At 43.9% G+C, this 22,573-nt stretch overlaps 1 protein-coding gene across 1 annotated transcript in view; it reads left to right on the top strand.

Moving 5' to 3' along the window:
* The window catches only part of LOC124553298, a 91,563-nt gene that overhangs the window by 45,920 nt on the left and 23,070 nt on the right, over window positions 1-22,573 (top strand). The window contains exons 4-5 of the mRNA XM_047127178.1: window positions 3,577-3,704; window positions 16,562-16,737. Coding sequence (XP_046983134.1) covers window positions 3,577-3,704; window positions 16,562-16,737 — 304 coding nt within the window. The remainder of the gene's footprint in view (window positions 1-3,576; window positions 3,705-16,561; window positions 16,738-22,573) is intronic.

Raw genomic sequence — 22,573 nt, 5'->3', positions numbered from 1 at the left:
CCTATTAAATAATTTTATCAATGATTGTTTGATTTCGTTGTTACAAAACTGACAGTTGATGTTAGTTGACTTCGTTTGGCCGTGAACATCCTCTTTGAATGTTCTTCTCTACTCTTTATGTTCTCTTTCATTTTTCCATTATGAGTTAGTTTGTCCTTGGTTAAAATGGCTCTGAGCATTACAGGACTCAACTTCTGAGGTCATCAGTGTCCTAGAACTTAGAACTACTTAAACCTAACTAACCTAAGGACATCACACACATCCATGCCCGAGGCAGGATTCGAACCTGCGACCATAGCAGTCTCGCGGTTCCAGACTGCACCGCCTAGAACCGCACGGCCATTTCAGCTGGCTACTTTGTCCTCAAGGTAGCAGAATTCTTTCAGTTCGTCTTGATCCTCGTCTACAATTCTGACAAGTTGAACACTGATCTGATTTCTGCTAGACATCATTAATTTAATCTTTCTTTGGTTTAGTCTTAATTCATAGAGTCTACCCATTAGATTGTTCATTCTACTCAACATCTCCTACTGTTACCTCTGACTTCCATTGAGAACGGCAATGACATCAGCTATTCGTGTCACTGATAACCTTTCAACATGAATTTTAATTCCATTTCTGAACCCCATTTTTAATTCCGTCATTGCTTCTTCGATGTACAGATTGAATCGTAGGGGCGATTAGATGTATGTCTTTTACTTTTCCTAACCTAATCTGTTTGTTACTGGTCTTCCTACTTTATCCTCTTGTTTGATGTACAAATTGCACGTAACCCTTCTTTCCCTAGAGGTTACACCCATTTTCCTTAGAGTTTCGGAAATCCTGCAACATTTTAAATTATCGTACGATTTTTGTCTAACTACAAATCCTACGGACATGCCTAGATTTTCCTTAAGTCTCGCTTTAATCATCAATCGCCAACTGAGAAGTCCTTCGCTGATGCCTTTATCTTTCCTAAAACCAAATTGATCGTCATCTAGCACTTTCTCAATCTGCTTTTTCCTCTTATATACATATTCTTGTCAGCAACTTGAGTGTGGGAGCTCTTTAGGTAATTGTGCGGATGTCCTCGGACTTATGTGTCCTTGAACATACAGAACTATGCGAATGATATTCTCAAGAGATACTGATTGTTTATCTGGAGAACCAGTTCGAATAATAATTTGGCTTCCAAATTTCTGAACAATTTTCGAAATTCCTAAGAACTCTTCCACATGCCTTCCACATGATTTGATCGTGAGTCTTCCTGACCCCTGTTTGTTTCTGTGGGCTGCAGAGCTAGGCATCTCGACGGCCGCTGCTTCCCGTGAAGTCTCACGAGGCCACCTGAGGACAGAGCAGCGTCGACCTGACCGCCGCAGGCAAAAGCGACTCCCGCCGCTGAACACCACAGAACGCCGCTCAGTGCCCCAGCTGATTCTGGTCCTACACTATGCTGCTTGTGGCGTGGTGTCAGTGGTAGCCACAGATCTCAACCCAGGTTACATCGGTCTGTCTGAGATGGCTGGTGAACTCAGCTCTCTGTTGTCTCCACCCCAACCCGTGGCTATACATTCTGCAGTCGTTGCCCTACAGCCAGATGCCAGTGTAATGTGTCGGTACGATGCTCTCAAGTCCCTCATGCCGATGATTCGTTTTTTTTACAGAGTAGTTAAGATGCACGTTCTTTGGACTTTCTCTTTTGCGATTTGCGCTGAGTAATTCCAATAGCATTAGGAACAGAACAAACATCGTGTACACACATCATTCTCCATCTGTAGCAATGTCTTTTTTGTACTGAAAATAGGCTCGCATAAGAACAAAATGCCAAAAATCTGGCACGGGCATAAAAATAATGCAGTATTTTTCTTAAAGACGTTGTATCTGCCATTAACTGTAACATTATTTGTTTTCACGACTACATTTTCGATCCTGTGCCCTTTATACAGCTATACAACAATAACCGAAAAGTGAAGTGCAGATGGCATGTATAGAACGCCACTATCCTCCCATACATGAGGCAGTTATATTACAAAAAATGCTAAAAACAGCACATCACTTGCATCGGGCCACTGGAGGTGTCAAAATTTACGAATCTTCTGACGTGTGTATATCTCACTGTTGTCTCTGTATGTTGAGTCTCCTAACTGCGAGTGTACATCAACTTTAGATGAGCGTAAAGATCATAGTTATGCCATAAGATAAATTTATTGTTACTGGTGTTAACTTCACTAACATGAATACCCTCAAATCACTGTTCATGTTGTTTATACGACAACTGAGGTGGTTGGTGGGGAACATACTCACATGTCGTTTCTTCTTTGCCCTTAGCAGTGATTGTACATGCCACAGTAAACGTTTTATACCAGAGTATATTAATATCGTGTTTACATTTGTTAACAAAATTTGGCATTCTGTTTACGATACAAGCATTTGGTGTAAAGAAATAAGATAAGACATTTCTTTATTGTGATAGTGCGTAATAGTACATATGGTATCCATCGTCAAAGGCTTACAGTAGCTTGACTGCTCATAAAAACATGGCAATAATAATTATATATATATATATATATATATATATATATATATATATATATATATATAATTTCACATGTGTATTCTTTGTACCACATTAACATCACAAAGATATAAATCGCATTCACAACAACTTTCGTACATGAATTGATCCGGTGGACAAATAAAAAGAAAAAGGAGTACAAAAAAAGAGATAAAAACATGTGATGGGATACATGTCACACATTACAGAACATTATGTGTATCATCATGTAATTGTAAAATGTACTGTTAATATGTAAGGTACTGTACCAGTACCAATGTAGTCATACATTTCCATGGTCCTTAGAAAGTTTAGGCCGAGAATGGCTTTTTCAGCTACACTTGCAAAACACCTTATTCAATTTTTTACTGAATTACTAAAATATATTACTTATGTTAAAATAAATACATCCTAAATATAAAAACGTTTGTGAGTGGACATAATTCTTCCTCATTTCCATACATATCATACAACTCACGGCACGGGAAACGTCATAAAGACTACTCATATTAAAAAACCAGCATAGACACGATTCTGTGCAAATCGTTACGTCCTATGCTTGTCAGTAAGTCAAAGTCAAATAGCCAAACTATACATTCTCATTTGTGTTACTTTGTATTATTAGCACATAAAACAGACTGGAATTTATCTCGATGTCTCTTATTTCTTAAATCTGTCTTATTGTTGGGGAAGCTGTGTGGGTGATTTTTGAAATAGTTGTATATTTCCACTTCTTCAGGTATTTTGATACTTCTACCATTAGGTTAATTTTTATTACTGGATCTACGTTAGGTGATGGTACTCCTCTCTCTTTGCTTGATGTGCTCTTTAAATTTTCCGCTGGAATATGAGCTTTGTAACGTCCGGTCAAGGTGTCCGTGCTGTAACTCATACGATTACTGACATAGTGTTTTGATCTAGTTTCAAAAGGTAAATGCTACCTGCATACACTTTGTGGGGGCAGAAAGTGAAAGCTGTGCTTCTACAGAAATCTGATCCACTGGCTTGTTCACCAGTCCGTCGTCTCCCGTCTTGTGCAGAACTGCAGGCCCAGGCGGCTGTTTACCGGGAACGCCTCTCCAGCTTCTGGCGGGACTTGGCGCAGCTGCTCTCACTCGGCGCGACGCACGCCTCGCAGCTGTTGGTTCCCCTCGCATTCGAACGTATGGTAAGTGGAGTTTTTTCCTCCTCTTATAAACTGTATTATACGTACAGGGGATGAGAAAATGACACACACCACCTAGTCTGTTCTTGGGGAGTGTTTCCCAGTTTACCTTCTTCACACTGTAGCTATCTTTGGCTCTCCAGTTCTAATACTAACCATCTGGAAGAATTCTGAACCAACCTCTACTTCTGTGAGCCTTTTTGGGCTAAGATACAGGGATGCTAAGCTCGGAATGGTTAGAGATCGAAGAAAATCGTCTGTATCTTACTTTTCTCGTATTTGCTAGCTACTTCTTTTACAGATTCAGATAACTTTGCATCCAGTCCTGCTTTACAAGCTGAAGCATATTAGCTTCATATTTAGTGGAGAGTGGTCTAGAGTCTCAGTGTGGCATTTCAAGTCTCCATCAGAATTTTATCTTCCTAAGAATCTCTAATCCATATGGGAGGCCTATAAAATTACTTATGCTCAACATGGAGGTTCGTCAACTTCAAATCTCGTAATGAACCTGTATACATACCACATAATTTATACAGTTCGTTACAACTGCTCAAACTCTTCCCACCTTAACATTCACGTGACCATTTCCCACGACTTCATGATCAGACGATAGCGCAGCTGACACTTGTGGCTCGACGCCATTGGTGGCCCCCTGTGCTCACCACTGCCAGCCAGCACGGCAATGCCCCAGCCGCCGCAGCCACAGAGGACGCGCGTCAATAACGAAAACCTGCAGTTGGGGTCCACCAGTTAGCGCGTGTTGCGTCAGCGAGTGGCTTTGTTAAAGGCACTGTGCTACTACAGTCACAGGCGGAATATCTGGTGAATGCGTCAAGGCCAATGAAAATCTGTGCCAGACTAACGTGAAACCGGATGCTGCTTTCTGAGAGCATTCATCTTAGTCGTTAGCCTTTCTGCACGTGTCTCGTGGCCTAACTCGAACCATTATCGAGTTTGAATTCTCTGTCTATGATTCATGAACACTACCACCAGTGATTTTCACACTACCGAGAATAACAGCTATGTGGTCTTAACACATACACTGGACTCGCATTCGGGAGGACGACGGTTTAATCCCGTGTCCGGCCATTCTGATTTAGGGCATAGCCGATTTCCTTCCCCATCCTTCCCTAATCCGATGAGACCGATGACCTCGCTGTCTGGTCTCCTTCCCCAAACAACCCAACCTCAACACATAAAATGGCCACTGTGCATTATGACTGTTTGGATTCTGACAGTAGTATACATGGAAAGCAAAAGGACGCAGTATGATCTGTGTCTTTGTGTAAGTTTTTGTGGCGTATGTAGCAATGTGCCGGTCCCTAAAGTATCGTGTGAGCCTCATTTTGGATCCTTTGAGAAGAGAATTAGGCGATACCTGTTTTGTTGTTGTTGTTATGGTCTTCAGTCCTGAGACTGGTTTGATGCAGCTCTCCATGCTACTCTATCCAGTGCAAGCTTCTTCATCTCCCAGTACCTACTGCAACCTACATCCTTCTGAATCTGCTTAGTGTGTTCATCTCTTGGTCTCCCCCTACGATTTTTACCCTCCACGCTGCCCTCCAATACTAAATTGGTGATCCCTTGATGCCTCAGAACATATCCTACCAACCGATCCCTTCTTCTGGTCAAGTTGTGCCACAAACTTCTCTTCTCCCCAATCCTATTCAATACTTCCTCATTAGTTATGTGATCTACCCATCTAATCTTCAGCATTCTTCTGTAGCACCACATTTCGAAAGCTTCTATTCTTCTCTTGCCCAAACTATTTACCGTCCATGTTTCACTTCCATACATGGCTACACTCCATACAAATACTTTCAGAAATGGCTTCCTGACACTTAAATCTATACTCGATGTTAACAAATTTCTCTTCTTCAAAAACGCTTTCCTTGCCATTGCCAGTCTACATTTTATATCCTCTCTACTTCGACCATCATCAGTTATTTTGCTCCCCAAATAGCAAAACTCCTTAACTACTTTAAGTGTCTCATTTCCTAATCTAATTCCCTCAGCATCACCCGACTTAATTCGACTACATTCCATTATCCTCGTTTTGCTTTTGTTGATGTTCATCTTATATCCTCCTTTCAAGACACTGTCCATTCCATTCAATTGCTCTTCCAAGTCCTTTGCTGTCTCTGACAGAATTACAATGTCATCGGCGAACCTCAAAGTTTTTATTTCTTCTCCATGAATTTTAATACCTACTCCGAATTTTTCTTTTGTTTCCTTTACTGCTTGCTCAATATACAGATTGAACAACATCGGGGAGAGGCTACAACCGTGTCTTACTCCCTTCTTAACCACTGCTTCCCTTTCATGTCCCTCGACCTGTTTTAGTGAACTGAAAAGGTTCTGGGTAGATTAAATCTTTTTCCTATAAATATTACGGATGTTTACTGGATGGTAATTTCAACGATTGACAGTAGCGGGTTCCGTATTTAAGAATGGTTTCTGCCGACATCGTATCATGTCCTGTCATTGCATCTTGTTTTTGTTACCATCATCTATGCATTTCACTGCAGCAAAGGCAATTTACCTGATACGTATCCAATATTTTGTAGAGTTACTACCTCATAGCTTGCGAGAACATTTAATGGATGACTTCTTTATTACATTAGCGGTGCAGCTACGCTTCGTTGATCATACACTGCACCTGCTTAGGAAAAGTGTAATTGCGAAAAGTTATTCCGTGAAACCAGTGTTGTACAGATAGTTTCGATTTAAAGACACACTTTGCTTTCTGAATGAAACTTAAGTCTTCAGACAGCTGCAGCAGTCCTGAGGTATTCGTATTCGAGATAATTCCTCTCGTGGCTCTTCACTACAGCCCTGCAGAGTAGTACGGCAAAGCGTGCTGTGGCCCAGGTAACGACGCAGCTTACGATTTTGACCCTGGTAACTGGGCTCTCACATAATACTGTGAACAAATATGTATGTATGTATGGTCAGAATAGTTCAAATGGCTCTGAGCACTATGGGACTTAACTTCTGAGGTCATCAGTCCCCTAGAACTTAGAACTACTTAAAGCTAACTAACCTAAGGACATAACACACATCTATGCCAGAGGCAGGATTCGAACCTGCGACCGTAGCAGTCGCGCGGTTCCAGACTGAAGCGTTTAGAACCGCTCGGCCACACCAGCCGGCATAGATTAGGTCTAGATGGCAGAAAGCGCAGTGGCGGCATGGCAAGGACGACGGATTCAACGTATTGGAGGGTGCAGATACAATGCACCACCTTCCAATTCACTGCTCCTGCACAACGAGGGAAATTCTGAATTTTATTTTTCGTTTTCTATACTGCTTATCGACGTACGGGTAAGAGTCGACTGCAGCCATGTGTCACCACTGCAGTGAGTTTGGGTTTGTCTCTGCGCTGCACCCCCTACTGTGTGGACTCGGCCCGTGTCGCTCGCTGGCCTCCCTCGCCCTGTGTTGTTGTCTGGCCTCCCTCGCCCTGTGTTGCTGTGACGCCCACAGCCGGGCTGGCAGAAGCACGGAGCGGCTCAGACCGCAAACGGGATGTTAGCTGCCCGCTGACCGCTAACCGCATGCTGTCACAGCGAGGACGTGACGCACGTCCCACACACACACACACGTAAACGCGTGCAGTATTCCTGGCGCACATCCGCAAAGCTCTACTTACGCAAATACGAATTGGAGGCGATAAATCGCGATCCCGTCTAGAACCGATCGGCCATGTATGTATGTATGTAAATTTAAAAAATATTGTATTCGAAAAGGATTTCTTTTTTTGTCTGGCTCCTGCCATCAATATAAAACTGATAAAGGAGGTATTTCATTCAAAAAATATGAAAAAGATGAACAACTGTATTGTGAAAACAACTGAAGGCTTTTTAATTTCCATTTTTTCTCGTATTTGTTATATACGTAACAGTTTTGTTATTTCGTAATTGATTCATTACAATATACACATTCTTTAGTGAATAAGGTAATTTTTTAATTTCCAATGTCTATTAAACACTTATTAGCAACTCAGAGAAAGAGAGAGAGAAGTTTTCAGTGTGTACATACTTAGAACAGCAAAAGCAATGGCAGCTCAAAAACAATACACACACACACACACACACTCACACACACACACGCACCACAAACATATAAAATACTTTCTTTACACGGATGCATATTTTATATGTTCCACACGAAGTATATACTCTGTCTCTCTCTCTCTCTCTCTCTCTCTCTCTCTCTCTCTCTCTCTCTCTCTCTCTCTCTCTCTCTCTCACACACACACACACACACACACACACACACACACACACGCACACACACATGTACGGACGCAGTGTGCAATGAAACATGCATAATCTCAAACATGCAGTCAGAACTGTGACAAACAGTTCATCAAACTATTCCACACACACCCAGTCAAGTGGAACACCTTTTTATCTTTTTACTAACAAATAAACCCACCCAGACATATCAGTAAATAGTCTGGGTGCAGCAGATTTCCACACCTATGCCCCCCGATGAACCACTTGTGATCGTGATAGGACACCCCCGCTTCCAGCTGGAATTGCAGTATATACCTCAGTATATAACCTCAATCGAAAGGTCTCCTGATAAGCATTTGTGGTGCAGCGCCAATGCCCTAAAGGAGGCACCTGTTGAAGTCCCTGAACGTGAAAGTCTTTCAGGCTGTGCAAATCACCGTGTTTGTCATGCAGACTTGTGGGATAGTCCAGCTCTACCTCTAGGACATATCCCTCACCAGCACCAGCAGCCACATATTTGATCTCTTTCCTCAGTCTGGTGATTTCCCCTTTGGACATCCATGAGAGCCCTTGAAAACGGAGACTTTGTTGCATGGTTTGCTTTGAGAGACAGTTTACATCCAGGTAAAGGATGAAACTGAAGTCGTGAGACAACCTGTACTCCACTCGATTATTTGCAAGTTATTTGCCTTGGCATAGCTGCGCACACATTGGCAAAGTCACTCGTGGACCGCATGTTCCAGGAAGACATGCATCTCAACGTTGGCAAGAATTCGCTGCTGGCTTGTGTCTTTCTTAACATGGCATCCCACGAAATCTCAGCCATATGCTACAGAACTTCTCGAAGATGTTGCCGGTCAGATGTACATTCGTGTTCATCATTTTACATGTTCTGATAAATCAGAGATGCCGATGTCCTGCTGTTCATTCACCAAGTGCCCGTTCTTTCCATTCATTATGAAAATGCCTCTTAGTTTACGAGCGAATCCAGATATTCGTATGGAAAGACCCCTTCTCCGTCACAAGTTGAAACTCTTGAAACTCTACATCATCGAGATATGTGGCTCCCTTTGCTGAGAATATCTCCAGGACGCGTTGGTTCAGCAAATTTCTAAAGAGACGTGAGCATGAAGCGTTGTGAATCCAGGAAGTGATGTGATCCCCTGTGAAGCGGCATGTATTTGCCAACGGTGTCAGCAATGACACTGATCTTATCATCCTACTACCCAGACTCGTCAAAGTGCTGAACTAGAAAGTGGGCATCATGCTGACCTAAATTGTGGAAAAGATGGCTGTGTGCTGTGGCAGTAGGTACTTACAGTTACATGGGTTGTCAGCTGCACTCTGGGACTTCCCCGTTACGTGGCAACAGTCTCTACAGGGAGCTTCCTCACCTCTGTCCAGTCACAGTCCCCAGATATAACGATCAGCTGCCTGCTTGCACAGTGCATCATTCTCCTTCACGTTGGTCATGAGGACGTTTTCACTATAAATGTTATAAACATCCCGGACAAGACTTTCAAGCTCAGTGAGCAGCCATCTCGCACTATTCCCTTGACATACGATTTTAATTTTAGTGCACAGAACTTTATGGCTAGCCACATATCGCATGCATCATTTTGTGACAGTGATATGGGAGGCAGAGGCACCACGTTCACACTGTACCACAGGAGCTAGGAGGCGCTCTAAATCGACGTAAACAACGAAGGGACAGAAGTGTTGGTGAGAGGCATTCTTAAACTTCGAGAACCGTTTATCCTTGATAAGCATTTCCACACCTATTGTTTCCTGGCTCTAGCAGCCAATCAGGTGTCTTTCAAGATACATGCTCTTGGTAAACGACTTGAGACATCTACAGCAAAAATATCATGCACCTTTTTTGTTTTCATTTCAGAGGAACGTAGGTGGGGCATGCATTTTATCCATACATTGTGTTGCTTATCGTCTTTAGAGATTAGCAGCACGTCTACACTTTTTGGATGTTTCTCGGCTAATATGGACAAGAAGAGGGGACCACCTAATTTACGCTCGACTTCTTTGTCGATGTACCACACATCGTGTTAATGTTTGTCTTCTTCTTATGGCTTTCCTACATTCGGCCATAAATGAGAAATTAGAACGTCAGTGGACATCTGGTGTTTGTTGTGTATCTGTATGCCCTGTATTTTTTGGTTAATTTCTATCGCTAGCGAGAAGCAACCATGGAAATCAATTTAAATTCCTCTCGTCATGATTCTGGGCATTAGGACATGCTTTTGGTTAGCAGTATATACTTTTGAAGATAGATGTAACTGGACCTGACAATAAGTTGATCAAAATCTTATGAACATAAATCAAGGCAGAGCGTACAGCTGAGTGTCTTACAGGACCCCCTTTCCTGCACCTCAGAAAAGTGACTCAGTATGACCACTCTGGTATCGAGTCACCCCATGATGTCACGACAGCTCTCCCCCTAACTTGGACAATGCTCTTCTCCTCGACAACACGTCGAACTCCTAATAACTCTGCACACAAGAAGGAGAAAGAGACGCAGTTGATAAGTATCTAAGGAAGGAGAAATAAAAATCCGTATTCGTATAATAATAGTAATAAATTCTGAGTACTTACAAGCAAAACTGTTGTTGTGTTCGTTACTGGAATGCTCTTCCAGCAACTCATCATCAGTGGGCATGTTTGTCATTAAGGGCGTATCCCACATGGGTACTAGAGGAGGTGTATGACGTCGGCAGGGGAATGTGTCTGAAAGAATATGGACAAACCCAAACGAAAACACAGGTGCAAAAGAACTAGTAGCTGGTGGTCGCGTCAAAACAGCGATAATCGCATTGAGTACAAACTAGACCATCTCAAAAATAACAAACAAAACATTTAATACTGTAGAATAAGCGATATCTGCCTCTGAACGATCGAAGTCGTTCCCCAGAGATCATCATCATCGCCATCATCATTATCAGCTGCTGGGTTCAGATCCCACAGCGAGTAACGCCTGCTGACAGCTAGAAAAGAAGAAGTAGAACCCATAAGGATCACTTACACTACTAGCCATTAAAATTGCTACACCAAGAAGAAATGCAGATGATAAACGGGTATTCATTGGACAAATATATTAATCTAGAACTGACAGTGATTACATTTTCATGGAATTTCGGTGCGTAGATCCTGAGAAATCAGTACCCAGAACAACCACCTCTGGCCGTAATAACGGCCTTGATACGTCTGGGCATTGAGTCAAACAGAGCTTTGATGGCGTGTACAGGTATAGCTGCCCATGCAGCCTCAACACGATACCACAGTTCATCAAGAGTAGTGACTGACGTATTGTGACGAGCCAGTTGCTCGGCCACCATTGACCAGACGTATTCAATTGGTGAGAGATGTGGAGAATGTGCTGGCCAGGGCAGCAGTCGAACATTTTCTGTATCCAGAAAGGCCCGTACAGGGCCTGCAACATGCGGTCAGGAGTTGTCCCGCTGAAATGTAGGACTTCGCAGGGATCGAATGAAGGTAGAGCCACGGGTCGTAAGACATCTGCAATGTAACGTCGACTGTTCAAAGTGCCGTCATTGCGAACAAGAGATGACCGAGACGTGTAACCAATGGCACCCAATACCATCACGCCGGGTGATACGCCAGTATGGTGATGAAGAATACGCGCTTCCAATGTGCGTTCACTGCGATGTCGTCAAACACGAATGCGACCATCGTGATGCTGTAAACAGAACCTGGATTCATCCGAAAAAATGACGTTTTGCCATTCGTGCACCCAGGTTCGTCGTTGACTACACCATAGCAGGCGCTCCTGTCTGTGATGCAGCGTCAATGGTAACCGCAGCCACGGTGTCCGAGCTGATAGTCCATACTGCTGCTAACGTCATCGAACTGTTCATGCAGATGATTGTTGTCTTGCGAACGTCCCCATCTGGACATGGCTGCACGATCCATTGGAGCCATACGGATAAGATGCCTGTCATCTCGGCCGGCCGCCGTGGCCGTGCGGTTCTTGCGCTGCAGTCCGGAACCGCGGGACTGCTACGGTCGCAGGTTCGAATCCTTCCTCGGGCATGGGTGTGTGTGATGTCCTTAGGTTAGTTAGGTTTAAATAGTTCTAAGTTCTAGGGGACTTATGACCTAAGATGTTGAGTCCCATAGTGCTCAGAGCCATTTATACTATTTGAACCTGTCATCTCGACTGCTAGTGATACGAGACCGTTGGGATACAGCACGGCGTTCCGTATTACCTTCCTGAACCCACCGATTCCATATTCTGCTAACAGTCATTGGATCTCGACCAACGCGAGCAGCAATGTCGCGATACGATAAACTGCAATCGCGATAGGCTACAATCAGACCTTCATCAAAGTCGGAAACGTGATGGTGCCCATTTCTCCTCCTTACACGAGGCATCATAACACCGCTTCACCAGGCAACGCCGGTCAACTGCTGTTTGTGTATGAAAAATCGGTTGGAAACTTTCCTCATGTCAGCACGTTGTAGGTGTCGCCACCGGCGCCAACATTGTTTGAATGCTCTGAAAAGCTAATCATTTGCATATCACAGCATCTTCTTCCTGTCGGTTACATTTCGCGTCTGTAGCACGTCATCTTCATGGTGTGGCAATTTTAATGGCCAGTAGTGTATAAACAAAAACACTGTAGAAAATATGTATACTTGCTTTCATCCTCAGCCAAGCTGACCATGATGAATGACATCACACCGTCGTCGGTAAACAGTGAGAACAGTGCGGCGTCATCATTGTTATCCAACGTGCGTGGCCATGACTGCAGTCACCATCGTCGTCACGGATACCGCACGAGCGCTTGACTCCGATATCAGGGCTGGCTGGCAGTCGGAGAGAGAGAAAGACTCGGGTCGCCCTCCGCAGGGCTGTTTACAAACCCCTTCAGCCACGCAGCGTGCGCTGATCAGCAATTCAAGTCGCAGTTCATCACGCTTCTTCTCTCCCCACTAACATTACTTACACATAGCGCATTGCGACAGTGCCCAGCGTGTTGGTACACATTTGAACATGCCTCTCTCAACTTGCTACTACTCTCATTAATTACCAAGCGTGGACGCAAGGCAGCACAAACGGGTTTATTTCTCGTAAGAAGAAGAACTTCCACATATTAAACGAGTGGGATTGTGCTGTGACAGAAATGCACGAAATGGAATATGCTGGCTACAAGTAGCTGCTGATCGGTTACGTTTTGAGTGACACATTGCAGAAACTTGGGAAATCATCTCGACAGTTCTCCAAAAAGAGTGTAGATGTCACTTGGTAAATAAACGTAGCTGACAAAAGAACTGTAAAAAATGAGCTCGGGAGTATCTAAATAAATACAAAAATTTTATTAAGAAAATAATATTTGCACATATCTGCAACACAAGTAAATCCGTTTTTCTCTCCACCACCGTGCACTTGCCTAAGGTGTCTGACTGACATACAGTTGAATGATTCCAAATTCAGGATGGCAGTGTTCTTGAAAATATCCCACATTCTTGCACCACCTCACGACCTTTGACGTGCATGACGCTCTCTCTGTGATCACAGTTTCGGAGTGATGTCAGCATATCCTCACAGGTCATTCCTGTATCGTGGCGGCTACTGCGATAGTGGAATCGAGTCAATCACGCTACTGTCTTCCAAGACATGTCACACCTCATTGTTCTGAGCAGCTGGGCAGAAGTGACAACTGTGTAGAAACTTGTCGAAACACAGACTGAGTCGATGTGTGTGACAACAGCCGCACCTTTAATCATCTTTAAACATGAAGCGGCCGCACTCGTCGTGGAGGCCTCGCCCGTGAGCACCAATGTTGTACCAGGAGACAGGCAGCTTGGACCCTGGCAAGCAGGTCTTCAGCTGTATCTACAGGTGTTTTGTACATAACCTCAGAGAATGAGGTCTAGGGTTGTAAGATCCAGCGATCGCAATGGCCATCAGAGAGGACCCCCCCCCCCCCTTTCCAGTCCTACAATGAGTGTGAGTATTCTTCAGGTGCTTGCAAACATTAACATCAAAGTGGAATGATCTTGGATAATGCCCGAAAATACCTTGACAGAATCTTTGCTGTTGGCCTCCGATATGGGTGGCGTGGGTGTTGTCCTCATTCTGGATCTGCCTGTTTGGCTTTTGAAAACAACATCACGCATGAATGAGGCCTCATCCACAAACAATACAAACTGTATGAAGTTGGACAGTACAGCGCTGTGAACGATACTGGATTGACACAAGCAGACATAGGGCTCAAAATCCGTTCGTCGCAGTGCTTGCACATTTCATCTTTGATTACTCATTGTGCGCTGTACACAGCAACACACCTCACCATGAACACGACACAAGCTATCTGATGCAATGGACAGCTGACAGCAGGGTCAGTGGTGTGCTTGCGGCACAGGTTAATGCGCCACTGCGATGCTTGACTGCTACGAGCCTAGTTGTGCACAGTAGGTCCGTTTGGTGGTCAGGTGTGTACACTGTTTATCAGCTGCTACTGTTCGAGTGCACAACGGACACCCGAGATCTTTGCAAGGGTGTGAAGAACTGCAGGCATCATTGCAATACATGCATTCATTCAGACTGACAGTCGTTACTTTGAAGAATTGCTATGAGCTACATTGTTGTTAGGTGGTGTATGCTGTGTATGTCCTTAACACAATAAATATGCACTTTCGAGTATTGGTTCCCTATCTCAATATAATCTATTGTGGAACCACTGTCACCTGTTTCAGTGTGACCCAAAAGGATTGGAGACTCCACGTACAGAGAACAAGAACAGTTCTGTCCCACTTCCCTCAGACACACCCATGTCTGTGGTGAGCACTCACCTTCCAGAACAACATACTGGGTGATGCTAGGGTAGATAGAAGAAAGGAAAACAGAATGGGCAAGTGCGAGAGGGACTCACGCACTAAGGGTTCTGTACAAACTCCCAATAGTGGGAATCGAGATTCCCAATGATTTTTACCTGTTATCGACACTTTGTAACTTTACTGGCAAGATACTGGTCCCAGGAATACCAAGATCGGTTCAAAAATTCTACGTTATTTCCTCAGCCCAGCCCAAACAAACAAGAACAAGCAAGCAGTGGACTTTAGTTTATGTATGTAGGGAGAGAAGATTTAATAACACATTTCTGTTTACGTACTAAATCATGAATGCAACATACATTTTAAGTTTGGATGCAGTAATGTTCATATGTTATACTTTCAACAGGTGGTGAATACAATGTATGTCCAAATCGAAAACGACATTTTTATGTGATATAATTACAAGTTGACAAGTTTCAGATTTTTTGCTTTACTTGCACCGGAAAACTTAGTTGTTGCCAAATCTCATGATTCCAAGTCAATGGAGGGCACCCTATAGGCTTCGATGAGTGAGTTTTCGATTATCAAAACACGAGACACAAACGGCCGTCCGTATCTGTTGACTGGAGTGAGTTATAAGCTTACAGTTTTTACGCCGCCAAGGGTCCATATACCTTTGTATGTCACATAATTTGAACATGATACCCAGAACGTATCCAGAGAAAAAGATTCCTAACAGATGGACAGACAAATAGACAGACTGATAAAAAATAACACGAAAAGTATTTTCTAGAGTTATATAGTTACCAATTATGGATTTTAAGACTTTGTCCTTTATTTGCACTGTGAAATCTGGCTTCTTCCAAAATGTCATGATTCTAAATCAACACGGAGCACCTTATGGATTTTTGTGAGTGATTTTTCAAGTATGAAAATATGTAATTTAAATGGCCATATCTTTATTGCCGTGACTTAGAAACCTACAATTTGTACAACGCCAAAGGAACATAGACCTTAATATGTGATATAAATGTGAACTTCGTACCCCAAAAATGGTCCAGAAAAAATGATCTTAACGCTCGGACAGTCAATACATTCCTTCAAATCTGCAATATTCGAGACGTGTTCAGATACAGACGACATCGTGTTAGATGACGAGCAACAAACGCAAATTTTCGGCAAAAGCGATGAGCCAGGCAATAGACAAACGATACAAAATTTTGAGTCAAACTGACATTTCCCGTGTGCACAACTAACTCAGATAATGTTTCAGATATGGAGCGGCTGATGTCTATCGTTGCGTTTGTAGAAGGTCATAACATGTGTTCAGGTTTCTCACATCGTTGGTAACGAGTAGGATTTTGACGGATTTGTCAACAGTCTGGCCATTCTATTTTCGAAAATCGTTCAAAAGTTTGAATAGAATCTCGTCAGAGCTCCAGCCACGCCATGTGGCTTTACACGTAGGAACTCGACGCTGCTGGCAGCTGCAGAACATTTCAGTTGGATGCATCGTCACGGGAGTATACATTCATACATTCAGACGTCTGTAGTGTCAACTACCAAGAAATATCTGCACCTCTCTTATCGGATGTCACAGTTTGAGTAATGTATTTATTTAATAAAACCCCACTAGGCATCTGCTGTGCATTAATGTTTTTATGCCTGCACAAAACTGAATGTACTACACTCATGCGCTGGCAGTAATTTCAGTGTCATGTAATAGTGCTACATTTAACTGTATATTAAGACAGGCTGCTGCTTGTGGATGTTATGAAAGTAATTTGAACTATTTTCTGTGTGTCTCAGGGTAACCACGCAAGTGATCAGCAACTCCACGGTTGGATTAAGGACATGGAACGTGTGAAAGACATGCTGCGCACGAAATTAACTGGATGGGTACATGACATGCAATTAGCCAGCAAACAGGTGGAGCACTACGAGGTGGAAGAAGACAAGGACAGGCCAGGGCACTTGATAATCAGGTATAAACCAGTGTACACTCAAATGTCTGTCGTACTCACTATGGTTTATTTGAGTTTATCTCACTTTTATCCATGGAAGTATGCATTAAAGTTATAGAAAACACAGGGATCATATAATTCAAAATGGAGTAAATAACTAGCATTAATAGACAGTAGTGAAGGACATGGTTACAGAAACTCGTGATTTACAAAGGTTTTTGACTCCGTTTAGCCTTCGATTTTTTGATTTGCGAGCGAGAGGAAAGCGGAATAGTCTCTCGAGTGTTTGACATATGGGGCTGTGGAATGGAGTAGTGTAGGAGATGTGTTGGCACTATGGAGTGTGACCAGGTGGCTTCCTATGTGGGAATGGGCAAGCTCCCAGCAGGCACCCCAGGTCTTGTGGCGGTGTTCTTGGATTCTTTTAGGAGGCTTATTGTGAGGTAGCTATGGAGGTGGAAGACGTGGAATAGGATGGACAATTAGACTCAGCCGTGATTGCTATCAATTGGATGAAAGACTTCTGCAGTTATATCTGAAGAGGTCGGTAGGGGAGCTACTTTGGGATGAGTGTGTCTGGGAAATGGACTAGGTCTTCTGAAACGAAGGTGAACAACCGACATCCACAGTTAAGTTCATCATGAGAACTGATGTGGGTAAACAGCTGTGGAGAGGCAGTGGTCAGTGTGAGGAACGAAATTATGTGCTATAGGATGATGACAGAGACAGGCAGTAGGACAGATCACGGTCAGGGTGGTAAAATACACACTCAGGATAAAGTATTATGCAGGGTGATTGAACATGATTTGTAGCCAACTGGAGCTGTTTTTGAGGAACGGTATTGTTACTCCGCAATGTTTATTGTGTGGGGATTTTTGGTTTGCTACTCCACATCTGTCATCAGAACTGTGAGTGGGTTACCGGTTCACTGTGTACGGACACATGCAGATAGTGTGACGGGATAAAACTATCGACATTCGGTCAGGCAGTGGGAATGAAGGTAACAGTGGTTGGGAAGGTGAACTGAAAATCGGAGATGCGTAGATTTGAGGACAGGGGTGCACTACACAAAGGAAGCAGCTGATCGGATAGCAGAGTACTTGTGGAGCGCACATGGGGGGTTTCAGGCTAGCCAGTAGTTTGAGGTACTCTCATGAACACTCGCCAGTTGGTACACATTTAGGGAAATCAGATAGCTTTCAGAGTAAAGTCAGTTCGACTCTGAAACTATTATCAGTCAACTGTCGAAGTATTTGTAACGTAGTTCCCAAATATGCTCTCCTCCATGAACGTTCTCAGCCTCAAATTATTCTTGAATTGAGAGCTGGCTAAGACCCAAAGTAAAAAAACTCTGAGATATTTAGCGAGTCGTGGAATGTTTATCGGAAAGACATATTCGACGCCGTAGGAGGGGAAGCGTTCATTGCAGTTGACAAAAAATATTCTCTTTACTGAGGTTGAATTTGAGTGCAATAGTGAAGTTACGTGGTCGCACATAACAGGACTAGGTGAAACCATATCAGTTGTTGGATGTTTTTACCACGCACCCGACTGCGCTGGGACAGATTTTGAGCCATTCAAAGAATCAGCATTGCATAAATATCCAGATCACGGGACACTAGCTGGCGGTGACCTTAACCTACCGAGTATAGACTGGGACGTCTATGGATTCACTGCAGGTCGTGCACACAGACGGTCTTGTAAAGGACTTTTGAACACGTTTTCCGAAAACTGTGTTGAGCAGCTAGTTCGTCAGCCAGCACAAACAGGCAGGACCTTATCGATGGCGTCACCATAGAGATGGGGATTAGTGATCATGATGTCATCATAGCGTCTATGGTTACGAAAGTCAGTAAACCAGTCGAGAACGCTAGGAGAGTTGATATGTAGTTGTCAGCGTCTCACTTAGACAATAAAATACAATAATTTAATTCCAGAATTATGGCCATAGAGGAATTATGGCTAAAGTTTAAAGAGACTGTAAATCGTGATCCGGAAAGTATGCGCCTACTAAGTGGATCAAAGGCGGAAAAGACTCATCGTGCTTTAATAACAAAATTCGGAAAATGCTGAGGAACGAAATGCTGTTACATTCTCGGTTCAAAAGAGAACGCGAAAATGAGGACAGCAAGATTTGTAGAGATTCGTGCGTCTGTGAAAAGATCTGTGCGCGAAGCATACAACAGCTACCACCGGAGAACCGGAAAAAGTTTTGGTCTTCTGCAAAATCGTTAAGCGGATATAACGCTTCGATTATAGTCACACGTTGACCAGTCTGCTTTGGCGCTAGAATATTCCAAAAGGAAGGCAGAAGTTAAAAATTCCTCGTTTAAGAAATCGTTCACGCAGGAGAACGGTACAAACGTACCGTCGTTTGACCATCGCACAGAGTCCCGTATGGGAGAGAAACAGCTGAAACAGCTGAAAATAAATAAGTGGCAATGCCTAGGTGGAATGCCAATTTGGTTTTACAAAGAGTAGTGTGCGGCACTGGCCCCTTACTTAGCTTGCATTTACCGCGAATCTTGCGATCAGCGCTAAGAACCAAGTGCAAGTGAAGAAAGGTAAAAGAACGGACCGAGAAAATGGCAGGCTAATATCCCTAACACCTGTTACCTACCGAATCCTTGAACATATTCTCAGTTCGAACATAATCAACTTTCTTCAGACTAAGGAGCTTATGTGCACAAATCAACACGGTTTTGGTAAGCATCGCTTCTGGGAAAGTCACCTTTTCCTTTTCTCGCATGATGCACTGAGAGCTATGGATGAAGGGCAACAGGCAGATTCCATATTTCTAGATTTCTCGAAAGCATTTGACACGGTGTCCCATTGTGGGGTGCTAACGCAAGGACGAGCATATGGAATAAGTTGAGTGACTGCAAGTTGACACAAGATGACAAAATTTCTAGTTGGTGTGATGAATGGCAGGTGGCTCTTGCTGTAGACGAAAGCGGATGAGTGGCAAAAACGAACCCGCAATATCCGGATAAGGCACTCCAAGTGTCCTGCTTGCCACAGTCACTTCGTTGAAATATCTGGACGTAATGTTGCGAAGCGAGATGAAATTGAATAAACGTGTGAGGATTCTGGTAGGAAAGGCGAACGGTCGACTTGGGTTTATTGGGAGAGTTTTGTGAAAGTGTGGTTCGTATGTAAGGGAGACCCCGTGTAGGACGCCAGAGCGACTTCTTGTTCAGCATTGCTCGAGTGTTTGGGATCTGCTCCAGGTCGGATAGAGAGAAGACATCGAAACAATTCAGGGGGAGCAGGTAGATTTCTTACCGGAGTTTCGATCAGCATGCAAGTGTTACGTATATGCTTCTGGAGCTCAGGAGGGAATTGCTGCAGTGAAGAAGACACTAAAAAAAAAAAATGGCTCTGAGCACTATGGGACTTAACATCTTAGGTCATCAGTCCCCTAGAACTTAGAACTACTTAAACCTAACTAACCTAAGGACATCACACACATTCATGCCCGAGGCAGGATTCGAACCTGCGACCGTAGCAGTCCCACGATTCCGGACTGCAGCGCCTAGAACCGTACGGCCATCGCGGCCAGCGAAGACACTCATTTCGAAGAAACCAACTGAGGAAGTGCAGAGAACCGGCACTTGAAGCTGGCTGCAGAACGATCCTAATGACGCCAGCATACATTTCTGGTATGGACCACGAAGACAAGATACGAGGAATTACGGGTCCTAAGGAGGCATATAGACAGGCGTCTGTCCCTCGCTCTGTCAGCGAGCGGAACAGGAAAGGAAACAACTAGTTGTGGAACAGGGTACCCTCCGCCACGCACCGGACGGTAGCTTGCGGATTATGTATGTAGATGTAGATACAAAGGACGATAGTTGATAGGAATTATTGGTTTCATGTTCGTAAATTTAGTGAAAACACTTTTGGCTTGGTTTCATTTGGAATCGTGATGTTTTATCTATTCTATTTCATTTGTTTGGTCTTATGACTGCATGCATGAGGGTTGTGGTGTAATAGGTGGCCCCAGTTGTGTGTAGATAAGGACATTGACAGGAGTTTATGACGGCGGTGACGAAGCTACAATGGTGGTGGATGTGGTTGGAACTTCCGGCTCCGGCAGTGGTGGGGGCGATGGGGCGGGCCGCGGTTTGGGGCTGGCGACGGTGATGGCGATAGAGCCAGCGACGCTGCTGGAGAAGGAGTCGACGGTGGCGCAGGTGGCGGCGACGGTGGTGGAGCATTTGACGGAGGCAGTGGCGGAGGAGCTGCCAGACTACGGCTCTCTGTGAGTGGTGAAGCAATGAAGACGACGGCGAAGGGTGGGAGATGATCGGCGAAGAACCACTGGCAGAGTCCAGCCGAGAGATGAGGTGCTGGTGAAGTATAGTAGGGCCTGTCAGTAAAACGGAGGGTATACTTCGTACTGGAAATTTTGGGAGGACATTTTGAGGTTAACATGAGTAAAGCGAGTCAGAGTATATACTCCAGCCGAGAATGTGCTCATCGCGAGTAAAAGGGTGAGGGATGTTGCTCAAAACAAAGAACGTTCTCCGATTTCGTGTGAACAAAACTAGAGGAGCTTCTCACAACCGGAAAATATTGAAGCGAGATCTGTAGCATTCTTCGGGCTGAGTAAGTTCTGTTAAGTTTTACCTACATTTTGGCAATGATGGCAGAATTCATAATGCTTAGGAGGCAAAAAAAGAAATATATAGCCCAACGAAGTGCTGAATTGAGGAGCTGTAGAAGTTTATATCGCTTTGACAATAACATCATCTGCGGACGACCTCTTAAAAGAAGTGAAAATTGAAACATTTTTATTGCTATTTAGTAGACCCAAGTTTTCAGGCTGACGTACGAGAACATTTAGCTGTAGACCTACACCAAACAACCGTGTCGCTGCCCCGCTTGTCGACACTCCAGCTCCATGTGGCGAGTATTTATTGCGACCTCTGTTGATTTGCCACTTTGTGTTGCAACGCACTTGCTCCTAAACTGAATATGGCAGTCAGTTTTGTATCATTATAGCAGTGTAGTACATTCGCAACTGTCCAGAAGTTTCGAGATTTTCTTTAGAGATTGTTTCAGTGGATATTGTTTGTTCACTTCCTTGCTGCATTTAAATCCGTTCTTTCGTTGCCTTAGGGAATGAACGGCTCTATTACGTTAAAAACAGCCCTTTCCCGAAATTCTTCCCCAACCAAATCTCCGTATAATGTTTATTCAGATCATTGTCAGTATGCACGTACATCCTCCATCTGGGGCGTAGAAATGATGATTTTCATCACGGCACGGGTTCTGAGTCCCAGCTTGTCAGTGGAGTAGGTGTGGTACTGTACCTCCAAGCAGAACAGCGTGCTGGTGTACGTAGCGTGGAAATGATTTGCGAGCCTTAGCACCATGGCACCACATGTCTTATGGGAGGGACAGCTCTCCGGTCAAACTGGGGACCCAGACATCACACGGAACTCATTATGATGCAGCTTTATGCTTTAATTGGCAACGTCGTTGTCAAGTAACAGTGATAACCAAGGACCATACTACAAGGAGTACAGGGAGTACTGATTGTTCTGCATTGTATCTGGCAGTATGGAAACTTTCCATCGTTGATGGGTTATTGGGAATGCAGTGGTAGATTAATCAGGAAAAAATTGTCTCATACCCGATTCTGAAGGCTCCATTCTCATCACAACATGTACCTGACACATATGCATCGAATCGTTGTACGGAACACTGACCTTAGGACAAAGTTTTACGGCCAACAATTTCTGTATGGTAATTTCCACTGCCAAACGAGAGACCCGCACCAACCACTCACGAAACGAGACCGAGCGAATGCTTCAGAGTCAAGTAAACAAACATTTGTATGCAATACTGA

This window comes from Schistocerca americana, chromosome 11 (assembly GCF_021461395.2).
Source record: "Schistocerca americana isolate TAMUIC-IGC-003095 chromosome 11, iqSchAmer2.1, whole genome shotgun sequence".
Classification (NCBI taxonomy): domain Eukaryota; kingdom Metazoa; phylum Arthropoda; class Insecta; order Orthoptera; family Acrididae; genus Schistocerca; species Schistocerca americana.
This window is presented reverse-complemented; position numbering and strand designations above follow the sequence as displayed.